Genomic DNA, 13,346 nt, shown 5'->3' with positions numbered 1-13,346 from the left:
CCGCCGTGTAGAGCTGGTCTCCGGTCAGACTCGTGCAGGAGGCTCGGTGCAGCAGCAGCTGCTGCGGCTTTAAGCCGGTTTGGGATGGGCTGAGTTCATAGCGTCATTTCACTTCTTTTATTCTCGCCCCCTCATCTCCTTCCCTCTCTCCACATAATGCCTGTTCACAACTTTCTCCGTGTTTTTCTCCCTGCGGAGCGTTAGTCCGGAGCCTGAACTTTTCTGTCGCGTCATCATTTGCGGAGTTACCGCGCAGTCCCCGCGCAGAGAGCCAGGAAGCGCAGCGTCTGTAACCCGGAGGTACAGCGGGAGGAGCGCGGACAGTGCAGGAAGTAACGGCGTCGGGATGTTTCCGTTCGCGCAGAGCCCGCTGTGACTGCTCCCGCCATGTTCTCTCCTCTCGCCGTGGCGCAGGTAACGAGCCCGTGTGCCGCTCCTCGCGTTATGATGCGGTGCATATGAAGGAGGCACAGCGGGAATGTCTCCTCAGACCACCGCATCCTCTGCAGACAGCTGGCAGCGCTGCAGCACATAGCCGGCTCCAGGCCGTTGCGTTGCACGCTGTTAGCCGGGTCCTGCTGACAGGACAGAGATCCGCTGTGCTGCGTGTTACTCATTATTTTACATCCGGGGACTTTCCCCCCACCTATTCCTCTGTGGTGAGCTGTACCACGTGACACTATGCTAGTATACTCACTATGGTAGTATACTCACTATGGTAGTACTCACTATGGTAGTATACTCACTATGCTAGTATACACACTATGCTAGTATACTCACTATGGTAGTACTCACTATGGTAGTATACTCACTATGGTAGTATACTCACTATGCTAGTATACTCACTATGCTAGTATACACACTATGCTAGTATACTCACTATGGTAGTATAAACACTATGGTAGTATACACACTATGCTAGTATACTCACTATGGTAGTACTCACTATGGTAGTATACTCACTATGGTAGTATACTAATTATGGTAGTACTCACTATGGTAGTATAAACACTATGGTAGTATACACACTATGCTAGTATACTCACTATGGTAGTACTCACTATGGTAGTATACTCACTATGGTAGTATACTAATTATGGTAGTACTCACTATGGTAGTATACTCACTATGGTAGTATACACACTATGGTAGTATACACACTATGGTAGTTTACACACTATGCTAGTATACTCACTATGCTAGTATACTCACAATGGTTGTATATACACTATGGGAGTATACACTTTATGGTAGTATACTCATTATGGTAGTACTCACTATGGTAGTATACACACTATGGTAGTATACTCACTATGTATGGTAGTATACTCACTATGGTAGTACTCACTATGGTAGTATATTCACTATGGTAGTATACACACTATGGTAGTATACTAACTATGGTAGTACTCACTATGGTAGTATATTCACTATGGTAGTATACTAATTATGGTAGTACTCACTATGGTAGTATACTCACTATGGTAGTATACACACTATGGTCGTATACTCACTATGGTAGTATACACACTATGGTTGTATACTCACTATGGTAGTATACTAACTATGGTAGTACTCACTATGGTAGTATACTCACTATGGTAGTATACACACTATGGTAGTATACACACAGCGTCCAATCAGCGTCTTCATGCTCCTCAAACTTGTTGTTAATGGGAGCTAGTCAGCTTGCTATCGCGTTAGCTAACGTGTTTGGGTTGTGTATTGTCGTTAAAGTTACGTTATGTTCCGTTACAGTTCAGTCTTGCTTGTAAAAAAACGTAACGTGATAATACATGCCGTCACCCCCCGGTCTGGTTCAGTTCACGCTGTCACTCGTTAACGTTAAAGCCTAGTTTATGGTTCTCCGTCAGGTCGACGGCGTACCTACGCCGTAGCTACGCCGTCGACGCAGACCCCTACGCCGTAGCCTGACGCGCAACTCCAAAAAATCCTGCACACCGGCGGATCTGGCTGCAGGTTTTTTTTTACTCAAAGTAGAATGAAGCAAATCACGTAGTTGGGCTTTTAAGCCTAGTTTATGGTTCTCCGTCACGTGATGCCGTCGTTGAGCATTCGAAGTTCTGCGTCGAGGGACCGCGTTGCTCTGCAATTACCCGCCAAGCCGCCAGGGGGGTGTGTCTGTGTGTCTGTGTGGTTACAGGGGTTATAGCCGAATTCCGGTCACAGTAAACAATGGCGACCAAGTTGGAGCGGCTGCATTAAAGTTGGAGCTCATCAATATTGAAGAGCAAATGCTTATATTGCAAATGTTGAAGCGCAGGCAACAGAGAAGACGTTTGCGGAGGTGGTCTGTACGACCACTAAACCGGTCGAGGCTGGGAAAAAGCAACTGCCGGAAATTATGTTCTGAGCGGACCAATCACAGCGCTTATGGTCCGCGTCAACGCGACGCGTAGTTAGGATTTTTTGGAGGTGCGCGTCAGCTATGGCGTAGGGGTCTGCATCTACGGCGTCTGTAGCTACGCCGTCGACCTGACGGAGAACCATAAACTAGGCTACAAATTAGCCAACAACGTGACGTCGTGGACAAGAGACCCAGAATGAAAGAGTTTAAGGAAGAGGACGCTCTATATGGAGCAGTACAGCTTCCCTCTGTCCCAGTATTTCATACATTGATAAAGCAGGGTATGCTAAATGCAGCCTCTGGAGGGATCAATTACAGTAAAAAGGACTCACATTTGGCAGATGTAAAGCATACATGTGTATGTTTTTAGAGTTAGTCCATTTTGTTGTTTTAATGAACAGCTCAGGGATGTTCAAGGAGCAACCTGTTTGTGCTTTCTGAAGATGTTTTGCACTGTCACTTCTGTTTTTGAATAAAGGGTTGGAAATGAACGCTTTTTTGATAAAAACATTTTTTTATCCGATTCATCGAAAAAATAATCAACCGATTAATCGATTATTAAAATAATCGTTAGTTGCAGCCCTAATACTCACTATGGTAGTATACACACTATGGTAGTATACTCACTATGTATGGTAGTATACACACTATGGTAGTATACTCACTGGTAGTATACTTACTATGGTAGTATACTCACTATGGTAGTATACTCACTATGGTAGTATACCCACTATGTATGGTAGTATACACACTATGGTAGTATACACACTATGGTAGTATACCCACTATGTATGGTAGTATACACACTATGGTAGTATACACACTATGGTAGTATACTCACTGTGGTCGTATACAAAGTTGTTTGTATGTATTGCTTTCATCATTTTTTACTTTGACCACTGTGGTCCAATAAATGAGAAAACGTTTAAATATTCAGGTTTCTCTCCAGAAATGACTCAACAGTAAATAATACTTAATACTTAACTCTCTGCTGATATGACAGCTTTACTGTTACTACTGATCACTACCCGGTAATACTTCTATTAATAACACAGCGACTGCTGTTGCTGTTACCACTACTACTAGCACTGTTACCTTTGCAGTAGTATTGCAGTGCTACTAATATTTAGCTCTGTTATGATCCACATTCCTTTTGCTGCCACATTATCTCCACTACTGCTGCAACAGCTGCACACTCAATGAGTCCTGCTATCAGGATGCCACCGCCAAGGCTGCACTAGCAACCTGGCAGTTCCACAGGACCCCAGGGGCCACAACCCATGGGCCACAACCAGTGCATGTTGGGTAATATCAACTTAAGTGGATGCTGTATTATTGTATTATTGCTCATCTTTTGTGCGATCAAATCTATTTTGAAGACCTTTATTATTTGACTTTGTATTGTGCTCACCTTGTGTTGCTAAATAAAGTAGCACACTGCTACCATGTGTGATCTGCTGTGTGGGGTTTGTTAGTAGAGGTCAAGAAACGCAGCATTTTAAAATGACAGGAGATAGAACAGTGATACCCTCTAATGAAGTTAGTGTGGTGAGATCTATGAAGTCTGCTCATGTCCTCATGCAGGTTCATACAAAGAGGAAATATGAGGCTTGTGCACTGACGCTTCTGCTCTGTAGTACAGAGACCACTACCGTTCTGTAGTACAGAGACCACTACCGGTCCGTACTACAGAGACCACTACCGTTCTGTAGTACAGAGACCACTACCGTTCTGTAGTACAGAGACCACTACCGGTCCGTACAACAGAGACCACTACCGTTCTGTAGTACAGAGACCACTACCGCTCTGTAGTACAGAGACCACTACCGCTCTGCAGTACAGAGACCACTACCGTTCTGTAGTACAGAGACCACTACCGTTCTGTAGTACAGAGACCACTACCGCTCTGCACTACAGAGACCACAACCGTTCTGTAGTACAGAGACCACTACCGTTCTGTTGTACAGAGACCACTACCGCTCTGTAGTACAGAGACCACTACCGCTCTGTAGTACAGAGACCACGACCGTTCTGTAGTACAGAGACCACTACCGCTCTGTACTACAGAGACCACTACCGGTCTGTAGTACAGAGACCACTACCGGTCTGTAGTACAGAGACCACTACCGCTCTGTACTACAGAGACCACTACCGCTCTGTAGTACAGAGACCACTACCGGTCTGTAGCGTGGATAGGATGGATGGTATCGATAGGACTTTAGTGTCACTAGTACTCTTTGCGATACTGGTACTCTTAGCGATACTGGTACTCTAAAAATCCAGATTGCTTTATTATTAATATGCAAACAAAGTTGTTTTTTTTTTAACATTAACAGCAGAAATGATTAAATATCTCACTATTGTTGTTGTCATAAACTATTATTCAGAATGAGTTGTATGTTATTGTGAAGCTGCTAGTCTGTGTTATAGGTTAGTGTTGTAACGTATAAGCACACTGCTGCCCCCTGGGTAATGACCAGGTAACAACTCAACATGCACTGACTGACTAGTTGTTACCTAAACCCCTTGACTGCAGAGAAGAGGCACAGACCTTTAACAACACACTGGAACATCTTCTCTGTAGCTGCTAGCATGAAGGGACCTGGGCTGGTCCTGGCTGCAGCATCAGCCCGGCTATTCACACATATATATATATATATATATATATATATATATATATATATATATATATATATATATACACACACAATACAGCATATGATTAGCCTATTCTTATGATCAAACTATGTATGGCATTGCTAACGTTACCTGCACTATACGAGGAAACAGTTGAAAAGGATTTCTGTTCTGCGTGTGAACTCACCAAATATTGTGATGGACTGCTAGTGTTACTTGTGAGGTTTTAATGCATTTGATTCACCTACTGGAGTGAAATGGAGACACGCGTTGGATCTCTTTCTCCTGTCTGCCATGACGGTTGTGTACTGAGCCCCTCGTCAAAGACAGACAGTTAGTGAGGAGGTTCCAACGCTCACTCTAACTTCTGGAGTACCGAGAGCAGAACCGTCAACTCCAGACGTTCTGGATACTCTGGTATTTACTGCTGTCTTATCGGTTCCCTAGTGGGTAGTTTATTAATACGTTTGATTGGTTGATATCTAATGATTGGTTAGCGTTTAGGAAAAGATCAGCGTTTGGGTTTTAAATGATTACAGAAATGGCATTGCTTAAGAATGGTAATTGCGGGACACGCTGACTTCACATGGATCCGAACAGCGGCCTCCTGGGGAAAGTCTTCCCCCTGAGGGGAAGTCTTCCTCGTGGGGGAAGTCTTCCTCGTGGGGAAAGTCTTCCTCCTGGGGAGAAAGTCTTCTTCCTCCTGGGGAAAGTCTTCTTCCTCCTGAGGAAAGTCTTCTTCCTCTTGGGGAAAGTCTTTTTCCTGCTGGGGAAAGTCTTCTTCCTCCTGGGGAAAGTCTTCTTCCTCTTGGGGAAAGTCTTCTTCCTCCTGGGGAAAGTCTTCTTCCTCTTGAGGAAAGTCTTCTTCCTCCTGGGGAAAGTCTTTTTCCTGCTGAGGAAAGTCTTCTTCCTCCTGGGGAAAGTCTTTTTCCTGCTGGGGAAAGTCTTCTTCCTCCTGAGGAAAGTCTTCTTCCTCCTGGGGAAAGTCTTTTTCCTGCTGGGGAAAGTCTTCTTCCTGCTGAGGAAAGTCTTCTTCCTCCTGAGAAAAGTCTTCTTCCTCCTGGGGAAAGTCTTCTTCCTCCTGAGGAAAGTCTTCTTCCTCCTGGATGCAGACTGTGTTGCTCTTGATACGACATCACCTGTTCTGTCTCACCATCATGTGTCTTTGATTTTGTGGGTTATATACAAATTACATTACTTTTTGTGGGCCCAGCTATGAACATTGTCGGAGAACCTGCTAGATTGTGTATCATACAAGGCAGTAGAAACATTAAAAGTGAAGCTAAGGCTATGGAAAAGTGTGGGAATTGGTAAATATTTGTTTGATTAAATATATGTTCAACATTTTCAGCATGTTGATGTTCAAATGTTGGGACATTTTGGGTCTTTTGTTGTGTTGATTCACAAACAAATATTTTGATTCACAAACAAAGATTTTGAATACAAAAATTAGGATTCCTTATTAAATTTCTTAATTCCTAATTAATATTCCTAATATTATATCAATATTAGGAATCTTTGGAAGAGACAGTGGGAGTTACGGGGAAACTGGATGGCATGAGTCTGGTGGCCCTGAGTGTGGAGCTAGTGGCTCTACTTTAGAGGCTCTAAATATCTCGTTCAGCTCTGAATAGAGAACATTGTCGGCAGTCCACATCCTTTTTGGAAGCTGCTTGTTTGGTAATTGATGGCATTTTTTAAAATTAATCTGACGTTTTAGGCATTGCAGTGATGACATCCCCCTCCCCGCTGGTATCACCCTTTTCACCCCTCATGAGTTTGCAGGCCTGGATATAGTACTCTTATATAATAAAAGGGTTTGCTTGATACTAAAGATCTACCCCTATAATCGTCCTCTATATCAAAGAGAAAAATGTTGTGGGAAAAAAGTTTTATTTTCAAACTTCATTACAAGGCTTGTCTTGTAATGAAGTTTGAAAATAAAAAAATAAAGTTTCATCTCCCTCTCTCTAGTTCTCTCTCTCTCTAGTAGTGTGGATGTAGCCTCAGACAACTATTCAATTCAATTTATTTTGTATAGACCAAAATCACAAATGACAAATTTGCCTCAGTGGGCTTTACAATGTGTACACATACAACATCCTCTGTCCCGGGACCTCACATCATTTCCGGAAAAACCCTATAATGGGGAAAAGGGAGGAACCCTTCAGGAGAGCAACAGAGGAGGATCCCTCTCCCCGGATGAAAAAAAGTACAGTAGATGTCATGTGTACAGAATGAATAACGTAACAGAGTTACAACACATTCAGTGAATATGACAGAACTTATTAATATAATGAGTAGTAGGAATGATGAAAAATGTACAACTACCATTGATAATATCTAGTAGAGGTACTAACTAAAGGTAATACTTTGAAAGACTGTGGTACATGGCCTGTTAGTAAAGACGCATTGATGATATCTAGTTTTACTAAGTAAAGGTCAAACTTCTCTAAGCAGCCTCAGCCTCTGTGTGGTGGGGGGCACTTGGGCCGGGGTCTGTGTGGTGGGGGGCAGTTGGGCGGGGGTCTGTGTGGTGGGGGGCAGTTGGGCCGGGGTCTGTGTGGTGGGGGGCAGTTGGGCCGGGGTCTGTGTGGTGGGGGGCAGTTGGGCCGGGGTCTGTGTGGTGGGGGGCAGTTGGGCCGGGGTCTGTGTGGTGGGGGGCAGTTGGGCCGGGGTCTGTGCGCCACCAGGCAATCAAATGTAAATAATGAGGCGGAAGATGATTCAGAGCAGACATCCAGCTGTTGCTCTGTTGTTGAATGTGGAGGGAAAATGATATAGTTCATCGTAACTGTCTCTAATATTAATGTCCATTCCTTCTACAGCTATAAAGTTGAGAATATTTGAACTCTTTTGCGCTTCTAAAACTGCGTGAAAAACGCTCAAGGGAGGAGCGCCCACCAGGCTGTACCATATGAAGACAATCCTTTCAAGCAGCACGTCTCACTGAGAGTAAAATTGCAACACGTGAAATTTGGTGCAAATTGGATCCTGTCAACTCACCTTAAAACAGTTTCCTTCGTTTTTGGCGAAACATGCAAATTGCCACGAAATTTCTACGAAACCACAAAAGATTTGCAATTTTGCATTGTGCCAGTGTTGATATTCTCCTTGTTAACTCCTGAAGGAGAAGTTTTGAAATATTTCTTATAAATGAGAGCAATGATCCCTCCAAATTTTGTGAACATGAACTTCATCCCGACCATGGCGTGGGTGTTGGGCCGCAATGAAAGCAGCTGGCTACGCCTAAGCCTGATCAATGCTAATACCTTCACCGTATTCTCCAGTTTTTAAGTGTGTGCCAATTTCCGAGCATCCAAAGCCCCTCAAAAAGGCCATGTGCAGAATGATAGTCCTTGTTTCCTGTTCCTGTATCAATACAATGGACAGGTTCCTTGCATGTTTAGGTGTATTGATGTCAGGAAGTACGGGCTCTAGTCTAGATAGTCCATTCACATTTTCACGTTAGTGTGTCGGCCACTGTAGTGCATCTTCCCACTCAGCACACGGGGTTTCCCTAGTGCGGGTGAGGTGGCTAAAGTCGGAGAAAGAGTTGTAGATTTCACCAATGCTGATTGACTGTGCAGCTCAGAATCAAACACCCCACCAGCCGTAACTATTTACCCAGCCTCTCCAACCTGCCCATTGGGAGAACCCTGAACACATGGTCCAAAGAAATCAGAGCAAGGATAATGAGCACACAGATAATGCCTTTTCTTTATGTAACATTATACATATACAATGATAGGACAATATAAGTTGTTTCTGTACATTTTCAGGAAGGTTTATTTGAGTAGCCACCTGTATACAGTGAAGAAGACTCAGATCACAGTATCTGATTGTGGTTATCCCACTGGACTAACCGCAAACAGACTTAAATACAGATTGAGGTCCACCAGCTCATTCTGAAGCTTGACAGCATTTCATAACCAGCAGCAGGGGGGGGTAGTTTGCTCAGTTGTCATGAAACAATGGATGTTCAAACTTTTCATCATTCATCTGTTATATTTTATGATCATGAAGTGCTCAAAATAATGGACAATTTAAACATTTACAGTTTTATGAAAACTGAGCACCACGGCATGTGTCATATAGTGGCAAACTCTGGCACAAGTAAGTCAATGCACTTTGAGTTTAGATTGGCTGTGTTCAAGTGTTCAAGAGAGTTCAAGAGGATCAAACTGCTAATGCCGTGTTCACACCGGACGCGACGCGAATTTGCGGCGCCGCGTCCACCGCGGAAGTTTCCTCGCGCGAGTAGAAAGAGGGTGTTCACACCAAACGCGAATTCGCGGCGCGACCAAGGGGGCGTGGCTTAGCTCTGTCGCTTGCCTCTGTGAGAGACAAGCGACGAAGCTTTCACTTCCGCTATCGACCATGGAATAAATAACCACTAGTTCTGCTTTATACTTGTTGTGGAAGTCCCAAACATGTGGGAACATGAAACGCCCTCGTATTTGGGTTCATGACATCATCCGTAGCCGCACACAGCTCGGTGAATTTCACCGACTCCTCCAGGAACTGCGTCTCGCGTATCTCCGTGAAACGATACCGATTATGCCATCCAGCATTGAAATAACCACCAGTTCTGCTTTATACTTTTTGTGTAAACTCCACATATGTCGGAACATCAAACTCCATGGTGTCTGGGTTCATAATATTATCCGTAGTCCCACAACAGCGTCTCAATGAAGCCGCTGTCAGCGCTGGTTCAGGCGGAGCAGCAGCAGTGTCCTTCGCTTTGTTCGCCCCAGGTCAAACGTTCTGTTCGCGCCGCCTCCAATGCGTCTATCTCGCCGCACATTCGCAAATTCGCGCCGCAGCGCGTCTGTGGATTGACTTTACATGTAAACTGGTCGCGCCGCAAATTCGCGTCGCGTCCAGTGTGAACACGGCATAACCCAATGTCCTGCCTTCATCCTGAGCCACAGACGCTCTATTTGCACAAAGAGCAAGTGAAACATATTGATTACCACTATAGTATATCTGCATTGTTAGATGGATGACTTAAAGCTGACACATGCCTGGTATATTCCTGGAAAAATTGAGCCCCTGCCTCATGTGGGATGTGAGGACATTGTGGTTAAAGTGGTTACCCATAATTGTGTGTGTATTTACGTTCATGTCTCTCTGCCATGTAGGATGAATTCCATCCGTTCATTGAGGCTCTGCTGCCCCAGGTCCGTGCCTTTGCCTACACATGGTTCAACCTCCAGGCCAGGAAAAGGAAGTACTTCAAAAAGCATGAGAAAAGGATGACTAAAGAAGAAGAGAGAGCTGTCAAAGATGAACTGCTGGGGGAGAAGGCAGAGGTGGGATGATGAATTGAGTGGTGGATAGTTGTATTACAATTCAGGCTTAAATCAACTTCTGATAAACAAATTGAAGATACATTTGTTTCTCAATCCATTATTTTACAATATGGTAACATAGTTTATATTCCCATGTATTAATAATACATTATTCAATAAATGAATTGACTCCCTAACTCCCTTTGCTATATCATCCGTTCCTAGGTGAAACAGAAGTGGGCCAGCCGTCTTTTGGCCAAGCTAAGAAAAGACATTAGACCTGAATGCAGAGAAGACTTTGTCCTATCAATCACTGGGAAGAAACCTGCGTGTTGCGTCCTGTCAAACCCTGACCAGAAAGGCAAAATGAGACGCATAGACTGCCTCCGACAAGCTGACAAGGTAAACTTAATAGTGCATGTTCACTTCCAGTAGTTTATTCCTCAGTCTGTTTGCACCACAAGCCAGGATGATAAGCAAGAGTTGATGTTATTTATGATCCTGTCTGCTTAAAATCCAGCAGTTCCTGCGACCACAAAGTTTTAGCTTAAGTTTTTTTGTTTTTCTTTCATTTTTGTATTGGTAGTAGGCATCAATCAGACATTTACAGATGTTTTTCAGACAATTTACTTTTTTGATGACGCTCATATTAGCTATACACATATAGAACAAGGGCTGAAAAACAGAATAAACAACAAAAAGAAACAGAATTAAACAAAGAACAAAAAGAAAAACAATATGCAACTAAGGAGTGATCTGTTCTCTTTTGTACATTCATTGATTTATGAAAATAAAATCAGGTCTATGGCAGGGTAGGAAATTTCCTTTTTTTTTCTGGGGGCTCTCTTGTGATAACCATTTCCTGGTGAGAGTCTTTTTGCCGGCCACCAAAAGTACATCTATTAAGTATTTGTCTCTTTTTGAGGTTTTTCATGGTTTTTCATGGCCTGGAGAATGACTTTCTGAAAAAGAAATACTCAAACTATCTAAATATGTAATATCTAAAACATCATTCAAACTCTGATCGGCATGTATGACTGGAGCATACTAAGTGCCAGCGCCAACCTTTTCTCCCGGTTCTAAAGTACAAAGGCCATTTATTGGGTTCTTTAACATGTCCCCCCTGTGTCTAATCTCAACTGGCACTATGGGATACCATGCACACACCTAAAACAGTGCCTCAACCAATGCCCCGGGCCGAACCAGGCTCTGGTGAATCAGACCGTGTACAGCCGGAATCCACCATCACCTGATGTGTACCCCCTGGATTCTTACCGGAACGCGATGCGTCCCTCCCGGACCAGGGGAGGGTATTGGAGAGCCGGCAACCCAAAATCACCGAGCCCACTTCCATCACAACACTCCTGCCCTGGGGTTTGAGGGACCCCCTGTGGGTTGGGAAGGGTGCCGGCGTTTGCCTAGGTCGGAAGGATCGGAAAACCAGGGTAGGGGTGCCAACCGCGGGGTTGGTGGGGGCCGTGCCAGGAGCTGCAGTGGGGCCCTCCGCAGGGCGGGTGTTAGCCGGGCTGAAGCCGGTGTGCGATCATTGTCCCCCTGACCGCAGGGATGAACCGTCAGGTGGTCTTCTGCCAGGGTGATGGCGGTCTACAGCGACGCAGGGAGGTGGCAACGAACGTAAAGGGGTTGCCCTCGGTGCTACAGTGTGGCCTCGCGGAACCTCCACCGGTGTTCCTCCAGGGTGCGGCCTAGCCGATCAATGACGTTTTTACGCACGTCTGCGTAATTGTGCCGGGGCAGCCCCATCTTCCCCCCCAGCACCAATGATACGAGCACACTCAAGGTATTGTTTTATGAATACTTGTTCCTCTCTCTGCGCCTCCATCCCTACTGAGCTTAATATAGGGACGAAACACAAAACATCCGATCAGCTCTAGTTCAGGCCAATTAGGCCTCTTCCCCACCTGTTCCCGAGCCCCACTCGCCTCCGCAGCTGAGCCTAACCACACCCCGCCACCACAAAGATGTTTTTGTTAACCCCCACATTACCAGAGAGATGCTGATTATTTGCCAGGCAACTTCAGGTTGTGCCTGATACAGATAAGACCCACAGAGAGGTTATATCCTTGGTAAGACGTTCTTCTGCGTTTGGGTGTTAATAAAAGTTGGCCACCACAATTTGGGGGGTTTGTTGGTCTGAGTCAATATTATTATGTTTATCCTGTACATTTGTCATTAGTGTTGTATGCACTTTTAGATATTGTTGGTGAAACTACTGTTATAGTATTTTGAGATATTGGGGAAAAAGAAGTCCCCTCAATATAACAGATAACTGGAAAAAGTCAATAAAGGCTGACAACATTAACAAAAGTAAAAGATGGCAAATGATACCATTTTGTTAACGACATTTAATTTGATAGCTCACGTGGTTGACTAGGTTTTATCATGGGAGCAGTTGGCATGCAAAATATATGTTTTGTGTGTGAGCTTCCCTGGTTTCACACATACAGAAGACTATTCATTTGTTCTGATGTAGATAACATCATCTGATTGTATTTGATTGACAGGTATTGAAGTCAAATCATCTATAAAGTTTTACTTTATAGATGACTTAAAACAATTCAGGCAGTATAATTCACATAAAGGGGAGCACTGGAGCAGTGATTCCTTTTGGTAATTTGTATTCTCACCTTGGCTAGAGTTGGATTTATGCTGTTTTCAGTCAACGCTCATTGTGTTTTGTCTGTTTCAAGGTGTGGAGGTTGGACCTGGTAATGGTTATCCTGTTTAAAGGAATCCCATTGGAAAGCACAGATGGAGAGCGGCTGGTCAAGGGAGGACATTGCACCAATCCAATCCTCTGTGTCCAGCCTAGACACATCTCTGTCTCTGTCAAAGAGCTTGACCTCTACCTCGCTTACTATGTGCAAGAGAGAGGTATGTACTCACTGACTCACTACATTTTTATTTTTACATTTCCAACACAACAGAGGCGTCCCTTACATACAGTACAACATGAGACAAAAAACAACAACAAGGTAATAGTACCAATAGTTTAGCTAGTAGCGAGCACATAAGCAAACTTATAC

At 44.2% G+C, this 13,346-nt stretch overlaps 1 protein-coding gene across 1 annotated transcript in view; it reads left to right on the top strand.

The window, feature by feature from the left end:
* Nucleotides 1-387: 387 nt before the first annotated feature.
* Nucleotides 388-13,346, top strand: part of nfic (nuclear factor I/C) — a gene marked incomplete at both ends in the record, with an annotated part of 61,859 nt that continues 48,900 nt past the window's right edge. The window contains 4 exons of the mRNA XM_079221299.1: nucleotides 388-414; nucleotides 10,150-10,320; nucleotides 10,525-10,701; nucleotides 13,011-13,194. Of these exons, the coding sequence (XP_079077425.1) occupies nucleotides 388-414; nucleotides 10,150-10,320; nucleotides 10,525-10,701; nucleotides 13,011-13,194 (559 nt within the window). The remainder of the gene's footprint in view (nucleotides 415-10,149; nucleotides 10,321-10,524; nucleotides 10,702-13,010; nucleotides 13,195-13,346) is intronic.

The sequence above is a fragment of the Taurulus bubalis genome (assembly GCF_910589615.1).
Source record: "Taurulus bubalis genome assembly, chromosome: 7".
Classification (NCBI taxonomy): domain Eukaryota; kingdom Metazoa; phylum Chordata; class Actinopteri; order Perciformes; family Cottidae; genus Taurulus; species Taurulus bubalis.
This window is presented reverse-complemented; position numbering and strand designations above follow the sequence as displayed.